We start from the raw sequence: 20,058 nt of genomic DNA, 5'->3' as shown, positions 1-20,058 counted from the left end.
TCTCCCTGGCAGCATCCGCTCGTCCTGGTCCCCCATGCGGCAGCAGAGTCCCCCCTCGTCCTGAGGTTGGTGTGGACATGGCAGCATCCGAGCGGAACCTGGCTTAAGATTTTGGGCCTGCGATTCCCAGGCCCCAGAAGGGAGGAAAGACTCTCCCCTTGGCCACCTATTCCTCCTCCCCAAGCCTCAGTTTCTCCAGGCGTAAAATGGGAGCGATGGTCCTTCCCTCCAGTTGATGAGGTTAGGACGGGACGAAACGATGCGGTGAAGCAGGCAGCATGGAGCCCGGTACGTCCTGTCCTGCAGGGCTCCATAAACGCCGCTGCTAGGCGTGCTCTGAGCAGGGTTGGGCCAGGATGAGTGAGAGGCCGCGTGTGGAGCAGGGACGAGGCGCTCGGGACGCGCTGGTTCCTGAGGTCGGGGTCATCCCTTCGGGCGGACATGGATGCGCACTTCCTGCCCCTGGGCACTTGGAAAGCTGTACAACCACGGCGAGCATGAGGCGGGGGCCACCTCCTCTGAGAGGGCTGTGGCTCGAGAGCAGCCTGGAGAGCCACCCGACGGGGCACCCCCCTGCCGGACACTCTTCCAGGCACTGTCATAGCATGTCATTTAGCCCGCACCAAAACCCTACGGGGCGGAGGTTGTCATTCCTATTTTACAGATGGGGAAACTGAGGCTCAGAGAGAGGCCCCCTGCCAGGCACTCTTCCAGGGACTGTCATACCATGTCATTAGCCCTCACCACAACCCTACATGTGGTGTACAACAAGGAGGTTGTCATTCCTATTTTACAGATGGGGAAACTGAGGCTCAGAGAGAGGCCCAGCATCACACGCCCAGGAGGAGCCATCTCGTTAAGCATTGGGCTTTAAATTAAATGAGGGCCCATCAGAGAGACAGTGTCTGCGGGGGGAGGGGACTTCTGGCTGTGGGGCAGGGGGTGTCTGGAGGTGGGTGCCCGGCTGGGGGCTGGGGTGACAGGGTCAGGCAGATGGTGTCCTCCTGTCCCTCAAGGCACCCTCCCTTCCTGAGACGAGGGAGACGGTGACCTGGGAGAAGTGCGACAGAGAAGAGAATGCTCCAACGGAGAAGGATGGGGGCACCCTACCCTGATTTAGGGGGAGCAGGGTGGCCTCTAGGAGGAGGTGCTGCCCTCACGCTCACCAGAAAGTCTAAAGTAAAAGGGACTGACTGCATTAAATGTTAGCTAGGCTGTGGAGCAACCAGAACTCCCATGCACTGCGGATGGGGAAGCAAAGTTGTCCCGCCAGCCGGCAGAACTGTGGCAGGATGCGCTGACGCTAAACATACACGTACCCCACGGCTCGGCAGTCCCGCATGAGGGCTCTACCCAAGAGGAACAAGTACCAGGTTCACCAGAAGGCATATGCGAGAAGGTTTATAGCAGCCTTACTCCTAACGGCCCCGAGCTAAGAAACAACGCAATGTCCATCTGCAGTAGAACTGGTTAGCAAACTGTGGTGTGCTCACAGCACATTGCATTACATAACAAGGAAAAGAGCAAACACTGCTTGACTCAGCGATGGGGTGAATCTCCTACACGTGAGGCTGAGCAAAAGAAGCCAAAACATGATCTATGGTTCCATTTAATGACGTTCTAGAACAGTCTAGAAAGGAATCCAGGGTGAGAGAAGTCAGCACCTGGCCACCTTTGGGAGCTCTCGACTGCAAGGGAGCCAGGGGGCGCCTTCTGCTGCGTGGGGAAGGACCCGGGGGTACATCGGGTGGGCATACGCAGAAATTCAGAGAGCCCTATGCGAGACACTTGTGCGCTTGACCTCTATGCAAAGGCAAAACACAACAGCAAACGAAGAAGTGCTACCAAAGCTCAGGTCGGAAGGATGAGTGTGAGCTAGCCGGTGGGCAGGGGGACCGTGTCCCGGGGGGGAGCCAGCATGTGCAAAGGCCCAGGGGCACGAGTGCTTCTCGTCCTGGCTCCGGGCTCACTGCACGGTGTCCAGTCCCTCTCTGCTCTACGCCTCTTTCCACTCGTGAAGGTTTCCGCTAACACCGTGGAGTAGGTTGACAGAAGCCATTTCAGCAGCTCACTCCTCCAGATGATGTTTGAGTGTCGCACCTTTGAGTCGTTGCGGAAGGAACTACAACCCGAACAGGAGGACTATGAAGAAGGACTATGGCCTTGAATTCAAAGCTGGATTCGAAGCTCAACTGTGCCATGAATTCTGTGCCCGTTCGCCCCTGTGCGCCTCAGTTTCCCCATCTGTAAGGTCTTCTTAACATGTGGAGTTTTAGTGAGAGAGTCAGGGTGACGATTCCCTGTCCCATGGGAATCAGGAAATGAGGCTGGAAAGCAGGGGCCCCACGCCGAAGCCCTGGCTCCCCACAGAGTGATCCGGTGTGGCCCTGGATAGGCCCCTGCGACCCCTGGCCTTGATTTTGTCACACGGAGCTCAAACCAGCTCCTAGAACAGTGCCTGGCACATACTAGGGGCTCCAGGGATGTTGGCTCAGGACAGCTAATGCTTGATGCACGCCAGGCCCTGGTCCAAGGGCTTCACACCTAGGGACTCGTTTGATCCTCACAGCAACCCTGTGAACTACTGCCATCCCATTTTACAGAGGGGAAACTGAGGCACGGAGAGATTGAGTGACTTGCCCAAGGTCACCACAGAATAACTGATGGAGCCTGGCAGGGGACCCCCGTGCCAGGGCTCCCCCAGGGCTGCTGACTGAGACCAGCGCCATCAGGGAAGCCAGTGGGACACCCTGGCGCCCTGACTTTGGCGAAATCCACGCCCTTTTCGAGGAAGACAAACCCACCCAGTATAATTGTTGAGTCGACAAGCAGCTTAAGCCGCCTGTAGGCCCAGAGGTGCCCGGAAGGATGAGGGCCGGCAACGTGCCGCCACCGCCCAAACCAGCAAGAGTCGCCCTTTCTGCCAAGCTTTTTTTTTTTTTTTTTTTGCTGTTGTTGTCATTATCGTTTTCTGGGGAGGAGAGGTGGCACATCTCAAGAATTTGCCTGCTTAAGGGATTAATTTTCACCTGCAGCGCCATGTGTGCTCATTGCCACTCCCTTTCCCCTGTGCCGTCATGTTTTACTGTGTTCTCTTCCATTTCTCCATGAAGAGCCCTGACGGGAATGTTCTAGAAACTGCAGCCTGGGGCTGGGGATGGGGGTGTGGGGTGGGGAAGCAGTTTATTCTGCCCGGCAGGACTGGGCTTCGGCAGCAGAGAGGGCCACTGGCTGTGGGATTGTGGGAGATGCTTGTGTTTTTTGGGTTTTTTTTTTTTTTTTTTTTTTTTGCTGTTCTGTTGTGCATTTATGGGCTTCCCATATTTGCTTAAACAAAAAAGTGAAAAAATGATGATGATAATAGTTAACATTTATTGAGCATTTATTGAACATGCTGACTTTCCATGTGCGAACTCATTTAACACTTACAACCACCCTATGAGGTAGATGTTCATAGCAGTCCTATTTCCGGATGAGGAACTAAGTACAGAAAATGAATTAGGCTAAGGGAAAATTCAGACTATTAAAATTTAAAAAGAGATTGTAAATAAAAAGGAATGAACTACTGATATAAGCTATAGCATGGATGAATTTCAAAAACATGCTCGGTGAAAGAAAGACACAAGAGGTCACCTACTGCAGGATTTTGTTTATAGGATCTATCTAGAAAAGGCAGATTGATGAAGACGGACAGTAGATCAGCAGTTGTCTGGGGCAGGGTGGGGACGGGGTTTAATATTAAATGGGCATAAGATCTTCTTGGGAGAGATGAAATACTCTCAAACTGACTTATAGTGATGGTTGCACAATTTGGTAAATTTACGAAAAACCACTGAAGTAGGTGAATTATGAGATATGTAAATATTCCTCAATAAAGTTGTAAAACAGAGAAATGTAATTGAAATTTGCAAATATAACATTTACTGAGCACCCATTACGCACTCTCCCGGGATTTCTCCAGTACTAACAGCTCATTCGTTTGTTTACCTGGACTCATCTTTGCTGAGCACCTATTATGTGCCCGGTACCATGCCGGGATACAGGTTGCAGTGGTAGGGAATGGAGGGCGAGGTCTAGTGAGTGTTAGAGGGCTGGGGTCAGAGGGAGGGAGGTGCAGACGAGAAAGCCAACAAGGACAAGAGAGCGTAGCTGGGGCTGCCGCAGGGTGCACAGTGCTGATGGGGCCTCGGCCCGGACCTGGCACGTGCTGGGAAAGCAGAGAAGGTTCTATGCATGATGCTGGGATCTGAAGGCTGAGGAGCAGTTACCGGGTGGAATAGCAGGGGCCGGGGTGGTGGGAAGAATGAAAGCCATTTGTGCATTCATTCCTTAATTTTTTATGCATTCATTCTGCAACTGCTCGGTGAGCGCCTGCCACGTCCAGCACGTTGACAGGGCAGGCAGGGTGACGGTGACAGGTGAGGCAGGGGTGTAGAAAAGGCCTCGTGGGTGATGCTGTGCCCATTTCCCTGATGAGGAAATGGAGCCTCAGAGAGGCAAAGTGACTTGCCCAGTGGAGCAAGAGACGCTGGAACAGAGAGAGACAAGCCTAAGCCAGTCTCTGGTCTGAAAGGCTCAGCTCTTAACCAGGCAGATTAGACGTACCACCGTGACTTTGAGGGCTCTGGGGAGGTGCCTTGCTGAAAAACCCACTCTTGTCCAGTGGGTGGAGGATGTCGTACCCCCGGGGGAAGTTCCTTTGTCTGTTGGAATGACCGCTCACCTGGTGAGGACCCATAGTTAGCCCCATTTGGATCTTGAATGGGGGAATCAACCCAAAAGGTATCCGGGGCTGAGGGGAAGGGGCCACTGAATTCATTGTCTGGTTAGGGGTAGGTCCCACTGTTAGACAGGGAATGAGACCAGAATTCTAGACCAGGCTTTGCCACCAATTATCTGGGTGACCTGGGCTAGTCCCTACCTCCCTCTGGGCCTTACTTAGTTCTTTCATCTCTAAAAAGGGAGCATGGTGTTTGCTGCATTCGGGCTGGCTGACATTAGTAGCCAGGACTTCTGGTCTCAGAAGTCTCCAGATGGACATGGGCTGGAAGTAGGGTGACCAACTCATTCTGGTTGGCTTGGGACTCTCCAGGTTTTAGCATTGAAAGTCCTGCATCGAGAGAAACCTCCCCTTGGTCCTGGGCAAACTGGGACAGTTGGTCATCTGAGCTAGAAGGCTGTTAGGTTAAACTCCTCTCTCATCTTACCTGCAATGAGCAAGACACACGGCATTTCACTTTTGCTCCTATGTGGCCACGGGACTGTTTTCTAGACATTTTCTTTGTATGAATCATGTTTCTACAGCTCTGCTATAAACACTTTCCCACTTCTGCCAATTCCTTAGATCCTCTGTTCTCTGCTCAATGATCTCCTCTGGGCCAGGCTTCTCTCCTCTGCCCCCCACCACCCCACATCTCAGGTTGGTTTTTTTGTTTGTTTGTTTGTTTTGAGATAGAGTCTCGCGTTCTTGCCCAGGCTAGAGTGAGTGCCGTGGCGTCAGCCTAGCTCACAGCAACCTCAAACTCCTGGGCTCAAGCGATCCTGCTGCCTCAGCCTCCCGAGTAGCTGGGACTACAGGCATGCACCACCATGCCCGGCTAATTTTTTCTATATATATTAGTTGGCCAATTAATTTCTTTCTATTCTTAGTAGAGATGGGGTCTTGCTCTTGCTCAGGCTGGTTTCGAACTCCTGACCTTGAGCAATCCGCCTGCCTCAGCCTCCCAGAGTGCTAGGATTATAGATGTGAGCCACTGCGCCATGCCTCAGGTTGGTTTTTTTTTTAGTCGTCTTCATCAGCTCCCCAGACCCCCTGAAGCCCCCTCCTGTGTGTAGTGCAGGATCCGTGCTGAAGCGCGTGCTCAGTAAAGGAGCACGGGATGTCTGGACCTCTTTAGTGCCCGGGACAGGGTTACCCAGCCCCCAGGAGGGTTCACATCTCCACACTGGGGCAACTCTGTTGGCAAGACAAACCCTCCCAGGAAGAGGTTGCAGGGAGCCACTCTCCAGTGTTCTTAACCCATTCTGTTCCACGGGTCCTCTCGGGCATCTGGTGAAGCCTGGTGACCCTTCTCGGAACAATTTTTTAAAAATGCATTAGGATTACAATGAAAACAATTTTTTTTTCTAAAATGCAGACATCACAGTACTAACAGAAATTTGTGCTATAGTAACATATGTGCTTCTTTATTAATACACTAAATACGATTTGGTGGTGGGTCTAATAAGACCTTAATTTCAGAGTTCCGGTAGCTTACATAGTATCTTGAGATATTTACAGTAACTGTAGTGTGATATGAACATACCTGTGATTTCTACTAGCGACAAAATCATGGGGCTTCTACTTGCCGCCTACATTCACAATCAAAGGAAAGGATAAAAACCATATGGAAATTTGTAAAATTAGAGATATAACTTTTATCCATCCCAATGTCATGGAAGCCCCAGAATTCTATCCTTAGTCCTCTAGGGGGTCTGGGGGCCTCTACTTCAAGGCAAAGGTGTTTTGCTTCTTTAGGTTAGATAAACAAGACAATCATCAGGGGATGAGAAAACAAAGAGCAATGACCAGACTGGATTAGTCTAAGCTGGGAAAGGTTTCAAGACAGGTTGAGTTTCGGATCTGGGTATTGTAAGGTGAGTCCACTTTGGCAGTGAGCAAGGAGCTGGGATTGAGGGCAGGAAACATGGGGAGGGTCTGCTTTTGTGGCGGAATGAAAACCACAGCAGACTAACATCACAGCCACAGCATCACCCTGGAACAAGCCCCTGTCTCCTTTGTGTCCCTTTTGTCAGCAAGAATACCAGGGCATTGTCCCTGTAAGACTGGGCACCTGCCCTCGAGCTGACAAAGACACAAAACAAACACAAAAGTTAATAGCAAGACAAAAATTAAATTGCAATTCAAAATATGCAGCCGGAAGAATCTAGAACATGCCACAGATCTGGTTAAGTGCACACAATGCAAGCCACAGGCGTTCAAAGGTGGGGGTCACTTCCCCTGTGAGGTTTGTGGTTTGCAAGGATGAAATGTGGAAATGGACGAGAGAGGCCGGCAGCGTGGAAGGCCGGTTGGAGCGTGGGCTTTGGACTCGTCGGGGCCACTCAGGTCTCGGTAACCTCTGTAAAATGGGGACAATAACTAAGTATTTGCAAATTGGTTCAGGAGACAGACACCAGGAGACTGGAGAACTTGGCCTTTAGGGTGGTAGGTGTGAAAACATATTTGAATGAATGAATAAATGAATGAATGGGTCCTCGGGTTGGCTCAGCCCTCAGAACCGGTTCGCCCCATGCTGCCCCCTCGGCCTCAGTGGAAGGGACCCCGGGCTCAGGGGCAGCCGCGCCCGGTTGTGCGGCGGCGGGGAGGGGTCGGCCAGGCCTGGGGAGCCGCAGCAGCCCAGCAGCCAGGCCCCGCCGAGCTGGCGGACGTCGCTCCAGGGGGGCATGTGATTGCCCCCCACCCGCCCAGCGCCCCCGCAGGTCTGCGGACGGGCTACGCGGCAGTGCCCAGGCCGATCGGGAGGACAAGGCCCGTGCGCAGAGGAGGGGCACACGGCCGCGGAGTCCACCCCGGGCCCGCCGCGTGGGGGCGTGCCGGCGGAAACGCCGCCTTATCCCGCGAAGGTCGATCTGGGCCGCCGGCTGGCGTGGGGGTGGGGTGCCGCTGCGCCGCGGTTCCCCGGCCCTTGAGGGCCGCGGTCTCCCGCGCTTGGGAACGCGGGGCTGGGGAGCGGGGCCCCCTCGGAGACGACGGGGACAGGCGCGTCCCGAAGGGGAAGCGAGCGCGGCGAGGCCGCCGCCCCTTTAAGGGGCCGGGCTGGCTCTGCGGCGGCTCCAGCCAACCGGGTCCCTGGTGCAGCTCTGCGGCCCGGGTCCGGGGCGGAGCCTCCGAGCCCGGCGGGGAGGCGGGGCCAGCCGCGCGCGAGGGCGTGGTCCAGCCGCGGACCTGGGCGGGGCCAGAGCTGCAGCGGCCGGTCCGCGGGGCGGAGAGGGCCGGGCGAGCCCGGGAGTAGGCGGAGCCACGGGCACGTGGGCGTGGCCCGGCGCTGCAGCCCTTTGGGGGCGGAGCCTCGGGCTCGTGGAGCGCCGCAGAGGGAGGAGGGCGGGGCGGGGCCAGCGCGGGGGCGGGGCTAAGGTCTGCAGTGGGCGGGGCCCGCCGCAGAGGGGGCAGTGCCGGCCGAGAGTCCTCTGCGTGCGGCTGCCGCGGCCCATCCACAGCGTCTCTGACAGCGCCGGCGGTGGGACCCGCGACCCTCGCCAGCCCCGCGCAGCCACCGCGGCCTCCACCGTGTCCCGGGGAGCGGCCGAGCCCCAGCCCTCGCCGCGGCGCCCACATCCGGGGGCAGTCCCGCCCGGCGTCGCTGCGGAGGCCGCATCTGGCGCGCATCTGGAACCGCCCGGCCGGCCGCGCTGGAGCCCGCGCCCACCCTGGCCCGGCCGCGCCGGGAGCCCTGCCCGGAGCTGGAGCCGCACCTGGAGCCGCGGGCCCGGGGCCCGGAGCCGCGCGGCCGGCGCATGGTGAACTCGCTGCTGTTCGGGGAGATGGCCTTGGCCTTCGGCTGCCCGCCGGGCGGCGGCGGGGGCTGCCCCGGCGGGGGCGGCGGCGGGGCCGGGCCGGGGCCGTCGCCGGTGACGGCGGCGCTGCGGGACGACCTGGGCTCCAACATCCACCTCCTGAAGGGGCTCAACGTGCGTTTCCGCTGCTTCCTGGCCAAGGTGCACGAGCTGGAGCGGCGCAACCGGCTGCTGGAGAAGCAGCTGGAGCAGCAGCAGAGCGAGCGCGAGCGGCGGCTGCGCTACAAGACCTTCTCCCGCGAGCAGGCCGTGCAGACCGGGCCTGAGCTGCTGCGGCCGCCCGCGCCCGGCTCGGGGCACTGCAGCGGCGGCGGCGCGGCGGCCGGCGTGAACGCGAACGCCAACGCCGTGGCCCTGGGCGGCCTGCCCCCCGGCGGCGGCCCGCACCTGCAGCACTACGGCCGCCTGCCCGGGACCATCTGGAGCTACACGCAGGTGCGGCGCACCGGCGGCGGCGGCGTGGAGACCGTGCAGGGCCCCGGCGTGTCGTGGGTGCACCCCGACGGCGTGGGCGTCCAGATCGACACCATCACGCCCGAGATCCGCGCGCTCTACAACGTGCTGGCTAAGGTGAAGCGCGAGCGCGACGAGTACAAGCGGAGGTGAGTGGGGCCGCCCCTCCCCCTGCCGCTCCCAGCCCGGGGCAGCCAGGTCCCGGCAGCCGCGGAATGCGCGTGCGGGAGGGTCCCGGGTCCCGGTTGGGCAGCTGGTCCTAGCAGGTGGGCTGGAAGCTGTGTTTGCAGAGCGCGAACGCGTGCTAGGAAGACTCAGTTATCTCTAGATCCGAGAATGGGGGCGGGCGCTGAGAAGGTGGGGGACACCTCGGCGCCGTCACTGGTCAGGCACATTGTTTTCTGGGTGACATAATAACCATCTGTGTTTCATGTGGTCTCACTTTAATCCTCACACGGTGTAGTGTAAGACAGTCTTATCCCATTTTCCAGATGGGGAAACTGAGGTGCAGAAACACGGAGTGACTTGCGTAAGGTGGTTTGGCCAATAAGTGGTGAAACCTGAATTCGAGCTAGTGGTTTTAACCACCCCTAGCTAGTCTGTCTCCCAGCCTAGGTATTTTCCCAAGGATGTAGGAGATAGGCTTCCCTCCCCCAATGGGTAAAAAGAAAAAAACTCTTAGCCAAGCCACTGCCTTTTTATTCCTTGGATTAAATGAGATCACGTATTTGAAAATGGCTGGATCTGCCCTACCCGCTAGGGCCACGGTCTGCCGTCTTGCGTCTTGTAAGGGCCAGCTCACTGGGATGGATAACCAGAACCACATCACACTCACCACGAGCTCTTAAAAACACCTCTCTTCATCCCTCTTCTCCCTATTCCCCAAGTCTCATGGTTTATGGAGCCCCAAAAACTCATCCCTAAGAGCCCCCAGGAGAATCTTGGGCTGTTGAGACCACCATCTCTGGCCAGAGCTGGGGCAGACTGCCTGCCCCAGCCCAGATTCCCCAGCTGGGAAACTGTCATTGCTTCCTGCCTGCAGCCTGGCAGACAGTACTGTCTGCTTTCCGATAAGAGGAGGGGGTCTGTGTTACATCTCAAGCTAGGGTGGGGGAGGGGCCCTCTGACCCTCTCTGCTGCTGTCCCAGGCATGGGCACTCTGCATTTGGAGCTGTGGCTCTGAACTCCAGGGCTCGGAGGATGTGCTGAGAAGGACCTTTCCTTCTGTCTCTAAAGGTCTCCCCGGAGAGCTGGGCATGGGTCTCCTTCCCCTGGGCAGGCTAGCAACTGGGTAGGATTCAAATGCCAGCTCTGTCACCTGCCAGTGAGATTGTCAAACCACTCAGAAGGCTATTTGCTCATCAGAAAAAAGGAGATAATAAAATCTGCCCATAGTTGCTCGAGGGGGAGTAGGATGGTGGTGTTTTTTTGGAACGTATAAAGTAATCACATTGATGTTGTTAAAAATGATAGGTACTTTGTCGAACTAGCAGGGAGTAAATGCCTGGAGTCTCCAGTCTCTCTCATGCGGGGTCTGGCTTTCTGGGGATAGGTCTTGTACTCCACTGGGAGACAAGCTTCTCTCCTGCGGTACCTTCCTCTCTTGAGAACTCAAGAATGGCCCAGTCCCTTGCCATAGGGAGGCCACCTCTCTGCCCCTCGTGGTCAGCCTCGTTGAGGTGGGCTGGGGAAACAGGCACTTGCTTTCGATGGTGAAACTGGGAGGTATGGGCGGGACCGTCCTGTCTGCCGCTGTTGATAGTGTCGTCATGCCTCAGGCTTGTGTTGTGTTTGTTTTATTGTGTGTGTGCTTTTTGGACCTGGCTACTAAGTAGATGGAAAAACCGTGCCCAGTTATAGAGGGAGATGGGTTGGCATTGAGCAACGCTCTATTCAAGTTGCACCCAGGGTGTGGGGTGTGATGTCAGCTTCTGGCGCTGGCCTGGAATGAGATGGCACTGCTGAGACAGGTGGAGCGCGGGTGACTCTCTTGTTGCCATTCTGGGGTCTGCCATTCTGGGGTCTTGCACACCTTCTCTTCCTCCGTATTTTTGGTAAATTGGAAAGACCCATCTTTTCTGAAGTTGATTCAAGACTCACATTGAATTTTTCCGAAGCAAGCATACTCCCTTTCCTGGGCCTCAGTTTCCCTATCTGTAAAGTAAAGTGGATGGGCTAGAATTGTGCTCCTGGAAGCCTCAGGCTTCCTAGAGATGTTTTAGGAGTTCCTTGAATGTCTAATACAAATTAGTATGTAAAAGCACATTGAGATGTTAGTTAATACAGTGATGAAAATGTGCTCATTCACTTTTCAGTTCTTCATATTAATTTATTGTATCCACTAACAGGCTAACTTGTTCATTTACAAGAACCTCAAATATTATAAGTATATTTGGGTTTCTTGTAAAAGTTTTTGTTTTGGGAGAAGGGTGGACATTTGATCAACATTAAAAAAAATTTAAAAAATCACTAGGCTAGAGAATCTCAAAGGGTCTTTCCAGCCTTGACAATCTAGAAATCTGGGTTTGAGTGCCCAGCCCACTTCTGATCCTCTGCCCATAAGAGGAGTTGTGGTCCAAGGGAAGAGACCGAGGTGTTTGCCTGGACTGTTGGCCGCTGAAGGCTTTCAATCCTCCCAGGATATCTATTATGGAACCCCAAGCAGCGATGGAAGGAAGGAAGCTGGCCAGGAGAGGAAAGCTTGCAGAGTTTCCTCTGGTTCACCTGGAAGAACTTGCAGCTCCGGAGACCCCCACTCACTTCTCCAAAGGGCAACCTGTGACCTGTAGCTCAGTGTTCAGTGTCCTTCAAGCTGGAGGCTTTTTGGGTTCCACATCCAGGATCTATGGCCATATCCAAGTACTACCTGTACTGTTACTTATATGAAATAGTTTAACTTTATGAACATATGGTTTGCACATCACAAAAGCCACCAATTTTAAGTGTACAAGTTAAAAGATTTTTAGTAAATTCAGAGTTGTGCGATCATCACCACAATCTAGTTTTAGACCACTTGTATCAACCCCGAAAAAGATCCTTTTTATTTTATGCCTGTTTGCATAAAATTCCCATGTACACTCCAGCCTAGGTAATCAATGATATGCTCTCTGTCTTTCTAGATTTGCCCTTTCTGGACATTTCACATAAATAGAATCATACAACAGATAGTCTTTTATGTCTGGCTTCTTTCACTTAGGTAGTGTTTTTGAGGTTCATCCATGTGGTAGCATGTATCCATAGGACTTCCCTTTTTATTGCTGAATAATATTCCAATGTATGGATAGACCACATTTTGTTTAGCCATTCACCTATGTATTTGATGTATTTTAAATTTAAAACGTCACTTGTGTACTGCCTAACATCATCCATCTCATGTGGCTTCAGTGATACACAAAACATGCTTTGCAAACACCAGCCCAAACCAGAGCCCCTGGCCTGGGGTGCCTGGATCCTGGCCCTGGTCACCACTGCTTTGGTTTCCCCTTGGCCCAACCAGGTCTTTACCGTGTGGGCAGTGAGGTTGCTGAAACTGTATCGAGGATGAGGTTGTCAAGCGTTGATTTGGAAACCAAAACAAACATCTCTACTTTGTCACCACCCAGTGCCACCAAAATATCCTGTTCTGACTTTGCAAGCTGGGGGCTTTCCCCTGGGAGGTTCTTGCTGAATCTATCAGAATGAAACAAGTTGGCATCCAAGAGACCTGGACTCCACTAGGTGCTGTGTGACCTCCAGCCAGCTGCTGCCCTCTCTGGGCCTCAGGTCCCCAGAACCACCTTTACATGAGGGGATTCCTTTAGATGGTCCCCCTCAGCTTGCTCTGTACTTCAGGTCTGTGACTGGAAGGGGCCTGGCTCGTGACTGATCTCTCTGCCTCCCGAAATGACAGTGTGTTCATTGTGGCCTTTCTTTGTTCTGGGCCTTTCCCTCCCTGTCCTGCCTCTGCCTCAGATGACTAGGGTCCAGGCTCCGGGCATGGGGAGTTTCAAGCTTACTCTCTCTTCATTGGCTCCAGGAGGAAGCAGGAAAGCTTCGAGGTTGTCAAGAAAAAGGTCCCTCTGGCTTGGCAGCTGGGGGCAGAGTTGCCATGGCTGGTAGAAGAAGTTGCCCGGCACTGGTGGTGCTGGCCCAGCTGCCTTTTGGACAGGGAGGCTCTTTTGGGAGTCTGGGTGCCCCATAGCCCTCCTGACCTCCCCAGGAGGCTGGCTTTGTTCCCTCCCTGTGCAGATTGCTGAGTGCATGTCCCCCGGTTTAAGTCAGCTTGGAGGCTAGGTTTGTTTTTCCCTGGTGCCTGGGGTGAGGGAGGGTGGTTTGAAAGCCCGGAGAGACCACTGTGATCATTTAGCCCGGTGGTTTGCAAGGGAGCTCCTCAGAGCCCTGGAGTCCATAGCAGGGTGCCTTAGGGTGACTATTCTGGGGACGGTGGGAGGTGAGCCCCTGGGATTTGACCCACGACAACCACAGAGCTCCATGCCTGTCTGACTCCCAGATTGACAGTCTGAGGAAGATTCACTTTGAAAACAGTGTATGGTGTTTGTTTAGCCAAACAGGGTTCTGCTGTTAGAGAGAGAGAGAAAGAGAAAGAAGCTGAGAACTTTCATTTTAGAGATGGGGAAACCAAGGCCAGAGCAGAACTTCCATCCGCTGTTCAGAGCCCGACGTGATGCCCACATCATCTGCCTGCAGCCGGGGCTTGGCAAAGTCCCCTCTACCTCGTGTGTGTCTGTTTTAAGCAATTTTTTAAAAGCTGCTTTCTGGGATGGGAGGGACTTTTGTCACAGCTATTTCTGACTGTGAGCCGGAAGGGGCTGGGCTGTCAGCCGGAATGGAGGTCTCCAAAAAGGGACGGTGGGTGGGTCAGCTGCAGTGTCCCCTGCCTTTTCCCGTCACGCCCCAGGGAGGCCCTCAAGCAGGTGGGCTCTGGGCCCTTAATGCCCCAAAGCCGGAAGACCCTGGAGAGAGGTCAGAGGGCTTTGTCCCCTGCCACGTCCATTGACACTTTCATTATTTCTGAAGCTGCCACCGATATAGATTCTTTATTTCTGATTTTCCAGTGAGGCAGCCTGGGATAGTAGGAAAAAGGTTTCCAATCCCAGCTCTGCCACTGTCTGTGTGACTGTGGGCAAGTTGCTTGGCCTCTCTGAGCTGAGCCCTTGTGTCCTCTTTTGTTAAAGAGGGATAATACTGTTGCTCTCCCTGGGGTTGGTGAGGAACACAGGAGCGCCTGTGTTAAGACACCTGGGGCTTGGTGGGCTCCGGTATGTCCCCATCCTCAGCCCGCCTCCTTCCTCTGGCAAATTCTGTTCCCTTATTTTACAAGGATTTCTCAGCTCAGTCCTGGACTACCCAGCAAATCCATTTCAGGACACGCCGCGGCTCTCTCAGTCCCATGGAAGGCGCCAGAGATGGTGTTGGGGGCGGAGGGAAAAGGGCTGCTTCTTTGTCCAGCATCTAAGAAGGATGTTTGATCTACTCTTAGCAGTTGATTTGTGTCTCCGGAAACCTCTCGCCACCCCCAGCCCTTTCTCCCAACTTCCTTTAAAAGAAACACGCACCCCCTGCCCCCCCTCCTAGCTCTTCGGTTCACTAGAGAACCGTATTACAGAGTCCCTTGGCCGGGTTAGCATTCTCGCTGGGGACAAATTTGGGAGAGATTCTCAGAGTCTTAAAAGCTAGAGGGAGGGGAATGAGGTCCCAGAAAAGAAAAGGAAGCAGGGAGACAGCTGACGCTGAGGATTCCTTCTCGGAGGAATGCGGGGCGGGGCTCTGCCTGGCGCACAGACCGGATGCAGGGCCCTTGGGTCCCCCAGAGAGTGTGCACACTCACAGGCTCTCACACTCATGCACACGCACACACACACACACCCACACACACCCCCACGCTCTCTCTCCCGCCCGCGCCCCGCATCCCTGTGCCTGCCGGTATTTGAAGGACACAGACGGGTAGACCCAGAATTTGAACGCTCCCTTTGCTGCAGCGAGATGCATTGACTTCCAGGAGAATTGATTTAAACCGTGCCGTGTTATCAGTGACACCGGAAGCTGTGGGCTTTGCATGTGCAGTCCTGGCTTTTGATCGCATCGGGAGATGCAGCCCGGCTGGCTATTTATTTCCTAAATAAATCGTGGATGTGGGGACGGGGGAGGGTGCAGCCCAGCTGTCCCCTTGCCCAGGATTGGAGATGTGTTGCTCTTCCCTGACTTTCTGCCACCAGGCATTCCTGAGCACCCACCCCCTCCCGCATCACGGCCCCTCACACCCTGAATCGTAACTGCCCGGGATGTGTCTGCTCCCCCAGCCAGTGGAAGCTCTGTGGGGTCGGCTGCGGGTCTGTCTTCCTCTCCTGCTGGCAGAGCCCCGCCACGGCCTGGCCAGAGTCCACACTGAGTAAATATTCGCGCAGCAAGGGAGGCCTCTGTGTCTGGCTGCTGTGTGCTCCAGGGGGTTGGGGACATAAGACAGGTGACACCAACCACTTGCAGGGATTTGGCCACTGGTGGAGGGAAGGGTCTAGACGTGGAGTCAGAAGACTCAGGCTCCAGTCCCAACCCATTAGTTCAAAAACTTCAAATAATCCCCCAAGCCTGGTTCCAAGGGCTGGGGTCCCAGTGCAAGATTTAACAGCTGAGTGAGCTTGGGCTAGGCACTGCCCCGCAAAGCCTCAGTTTCCTCATCTGTAAAATAGGGATGCTGAGCTCTGAGTCCTGAGGTTGTGGGAGGCGTACACGGGCTGGCTGGCTACAGCACGGTACCCGTAAATGGTGAAGTTTCAAAAGAGTGAGGTGGGAGGGATTCGCAGAGCAGGGGGTGGGTGACTACGGAGGGTGAGCCCTGTGAGGTGGGCAGAGGTCGAGAACCCCGCTGGGGGCTGGGAGAGGGTGGGCCGTGCCCTCGGCTGGCAGCCTCTGTGGGTTGTGTGGCCTTCTGGGCAATGCCAGGCTCGAGGTGCTCAGGGCATTCCGGGCCAGAAGGGAGGAGGCTGACGCTGCCGCCCGCCCACCGGCAGAGTGCCCTCCCGCGCACGGGGCGCTGGGCGCCTGGCTTCCTGGGCAGGATGTGGGTTCTCATTCTAGTCCCAGCACAGGAGAGGGTCGTTGTCACCCAAAAGTAAACCTGGCAGACACCTCTGGTTCTCTCCAGCGTCTGTGGCCTGGCTGAGCCCTGCGGTGCCCAGGACCTTGTCTTGGCTTGTGCTTGTCTTGGTCTGAGCTTTGCTCTGCCCACCTGGGAATGGGGACAGTGGGAAGGTGGGCTCACCCCGTGCCCTGTGAAGTCTGTGTCTTCTCTGTAACTTTAGAGGAGCAGTCTGGATTCTGCACACGGCGTTTAATCTCTTGCACCTCAGTTGGTTGCTCTGGAAAATGGGGGTAAGGTTGCTTATGAGCTCTGCTTCCCAGGGTGGAGGTAAAAATCAATTGCAATAATGGCATAGGAAAGCATTTTCAAAAAGAGTTTAAGAATCAAAGTCAGTATGGCTTAATGCTGCCATTTACAGAGCACCTACTCCGTGCGTGGCTCTGTGATGGCTTCTTTAAATACGTGGCAATCTCGAGAGCAACTGCGAGAGGTAGGAATTGATTAAGCTCATTTTACAAACGAGAGGTTCTGAGAGGGGGAGACATCTGTCCCAGATCGTGCGGTGAGTCCAGCCTGGGTCTCCAGACCCCAAGGTCAGTGCTCCTCCCAGGAGGTGGCCCTGTCCCATGTCCCCTGAAGCTTGGCGGAGGCTGACCCAGGGTGAGGAGGCAGGCCGAGGTGCGAGGTCTCCCCTGTGCCTGTCACAATATTGCCGCAGCAGGTGGCAGAGCAGGAGGCGGCTGCTGTGCTGGGAAGACTCCCTGCTGTCACTTTGCAGTAATTATTTCTTGAGAAGCAAATGAATCACTGGCAGTGGCAGGCAGATGAGGCTCAGGGCCACCGGAGCAGGCCCGTCCAGCCCCCTGCTCTTTGGAGAAAGCCCGAGTGGGGCCCTGGGTTGGCAGGGGAGCTCCTGGTCAGCCACGGAGGGTGTCACACCTAGGCTGGCAGGCGGGCAGGGGAGGGATGGGGACAGGGAGTTACCGCTCAGTGCTTTCCACGTGATCTCATTAACGCCCTATGGCAGCTCTCAGCAGGATGGAAACTGAGGCATAGAGAGAAGTCCTTTGGCTTCAAGTCACATAGGAAAGCCTCAACTGGTGGGTCTTAGACTCTAATATTACTACGCCTTTTATCCTACCTGGCCCCTAAGTGTCCCCAGGGCAGTGGACAGTGGTTCCCATCTGCTAATAGCCAGCAGGAGGGAACACTGGGGTTGGTGGCAGTTTGGAAGCTGGCCTCCGCCCGGGGCTGGAGTCTCCCTAACTTTTGCTTTTAGTCAGTGCTGTGAACGTGGCCAGGGTACGGGGAACTTGCTGCAGTCATTTCGAGTCTCTGGTTGGGGAAGATGGGACTGCCGGGGGCAGATGTCTGAGAAGCCACCATTCTGCTGTTCTCATGACGGTGGCTGACACCCTCCGCGAGCCAGGCCCTGGGCTGGGCACCAGGGGAGGCAGACCTAGCCCCTGCCCTCAGGAGCTCTGTGTCTGGGGACACAGGCGAACGAGTTATGCCCTGTGAGCAGAGCATGTGACAACGGCTTGTGACAAGCACCTTCTCGAACAGTACCCGTGCACATTAGGAGCACAATAAACCTTCATTAACTAATTTGTTTTACAAACACTATGCAATGTTTTTACTCTTTGCCGGGCTCCACTCAAAGCAGTTTACAAACATTTAATTCGTGGATGGTCCTGGTACCCGTGTGAGGTGGGGACTACTGTTAGCCCATTGCAGAGATGCTGAGCCACAGGGACATTGAGGGAACTGGGCCAGGACAGCCGGGAAGTCAGACTCCAGATCCAGCCTCTGCACTGCACCCGACAGGGCCACGCCCATTGCAGGCCGCGCTCCTGCTCTGAGCCTCGCTTGTCACTCCTGTGCAATGGGGGTAATGATCTGACCTCACGAAGCTGTTGGGAAGACCAACTGAAGCGATGCCTATGCAAGCACTTTGCAAACTGGTGAGTGCTGTGCCCGCGGGGACTAAATCCTTAGAAGCCCTGGGCTCTCCCCACACCGCTGTTTCTTCTCCAACTCCCCATGCAGCCCCCAAGCTCCGTGAAATACCTCAGCCCCCCTTGCCCTTGTATTCACGCCTTCCCCTGATCCCGAGACAGGCTGGGATGGGAGGTTGCACAGAAACCTGCCGAATTAGCTCAGAGCAGAGCGTTTAGTGCGGAACTCGGAACTCGGAAGCTGGGAAGAGAGGAAGCCGCGGGTATTTCTGCTGCTTATCAGCCCCAAGACCCCTTTGAGCCTCTGTTGTCTTATCTGGAAAATGGGAGCGTGATAGTGCACGGATTGCGTGAGAAAGCGAAGGAGCTACCGCGGTGATCACTAAATGGGGCTGGGGGCTCTGGAGGGAAGAACTGGGCGGGAATTACGTGGCACGCGGGCCGTGGCTGTGGCAGAGCCCCTCCACGTGGCTGTGCTGGGGGGGCTGTCGCTGTGCTGTCTCGGAGGTGCTTGGTCAGCGCTCTCCAGCCTGCGTGCTCTGACTTGGGGATGTGCAGGCTCACACGGCCCCCTGCTTGCCTGCTGCTCCACCCCCCGAGAGAGGCCCCCGCAGTGGAGACCGTTGCTTTCCACCCTCTTAATTGGCCATTTTTATTACTTGGGTTATTTAAGATGGTTCTTGGCTTGCTGCCGCCCATTTGTCGTCTTGGGGAAGAAGAGCTGCTGGTCTAAGTGGACCTTGTGACATTCCCTGGCAGGCAGGCTCCTCTCTGGGCAGGGTCGGTACTTCTTCCCAGGGCCCATTGGCACCCCAATTTTGCTCCTGGCCCACTGTGGGCAGAAGGCCATCTTGAGGGGTGGTAGTGGAATTAGCTTTAGGGGGAGCTTGTTGAAAAGTCAGGACCAGAGAGCCTCAGAGCTCTGGGTGGGACACTGATGAGACCCTGGGTGCCTAAAACCCAAGGACTCTGGAAGGTGCCTGAGCCAGTTTAGGGTCAGTCAAGGAAGGCTTCCTGGAGGAGACATCACCTGGGTTGTATGGTGAAGGCCCAGTAAGAGTGGAAGAGAAGGAGGAAGGGTGATCAGGTGGAGAGAACAGCTTGTGCAGAGGCCTGGAGGTGAGGCTGCCACGCGGGGTGCAGTCTGGAGCCTCCTGTCATGCCTGGGCTTGTGTCTGGCACAGTCAGAACTTGGCCTGTCCTGCATTTCTCCTTCCCGTCTCGTCCTCCTCCCTCCTCGTGTCCTTCTTGGCTCTGGTTGTCTGTCTTGCTGCCTTTTCTCCTCTCTCCTCTCCCTCTTTCCCCTTTCTTGTTTTGAGCCCCTGCTCTTTGTGGCCGGCTCTGTCACCCATGTCCTGTCCCCATCTGAGGCTGGTCCTTTCGGGAAGGGTTTACAAACTCCTGGAGGCTGGAGCAGTTGGAGTGAAGAAGCCTCTGCCAGAGCTGTAACTCGAAGACACCTGCCCCTCCACCAGACATCCGGGTCCTTGGTGCTGCGGACAAGGCTTTCTCAGCCCGCAAAAGAGACATCCGAGGTTGCCCATGGGGTTTCTCTCCTTATAACAAAAGGTGCTTCCCTGGCTTTGAGGTCTTGGGTGCTGCCTGACCTACCGTCCCCAACCACCATCCATGGGCTTGGCTGTGTCATTGCTCTGTGCCTTGGTTTCCCCTTGTATAAAATGGGGTGGTGAGACCAACAGGGCTGTTGATAAGCCTGGCCCAGGGAAGGTGGCCCATCCCCCAGCTCTGGGGTAAGCTTAGAGCTGGAAGCTTTGAGAACTTTGCCCAGAATGTTGAAGTTGGGCGAGCCGTAAAAGCCGATTCTCCATTCCCCACGTAGACCGTTTCTAGAGCCCCCGGATGTGGCCTGACAAGTAGTACTTTTGGGTGTGTGCACATCTTTGTATGAAAAGTCTTGGTATTGCATTGCAGTTGGTTTTACAGGCACCTTTAAAGAAAATGCTAACATCGAAAACACCAGGACTTACCTGA

The 20,058-nt window shown here is 55.3% G+C and overlaps 1 protein-coding gene across 3 annotated transcripts in view; it reads left to right on the top strand.

Annotated features, from left to right (window-relative positions):
• The first annotated feature begins 8,174 nt into the window (after positions 1 to 8,174).
• The window catches only part of IFFO2 (intermediate filament family orphan 2), a 44,967-nt gene continuing 33,083 nt past the window's right edge, over positions 8,175 to 20,058 (top strand). For all 3 annotated transcript variants that reach the window (XM_075994533.1, XM_075994525.1, XM_075994520.1), the window contains exon 1: positions 8,175 to 9,179. In XM_075994533.1, the coding sequence (XP_075850648.1) occupies positions 8,518 to 9,179 (662 nt within the window). In that variant the 5' untranslated portion in view covers positions 8,175 to 8,517. The remainder of the gene's footprint in view (positions 9,180 to 20,058) is intronic.

This window comes from Microcebus murinus, chromosome 2 (genome assembly GCF_040939455.1).
Source record: "Microcebus murinus isolate Inina chromosome 2, M.murinus_Inina_mat1.0, whole genome shotgun sequence".
In the NCBI taxonomy this organism is placed as follows: domain Eukaryota; kingdom Metazoa; phylum Chordata; class Mammalia; order Primates; family Cheirogaleidae; genus Microcebus; species Microcebus murinus.
Note: the sequence above shows the minus strand (reverse complement) of the source record. Positions and strands in the feature narration are given on the sequence as shown.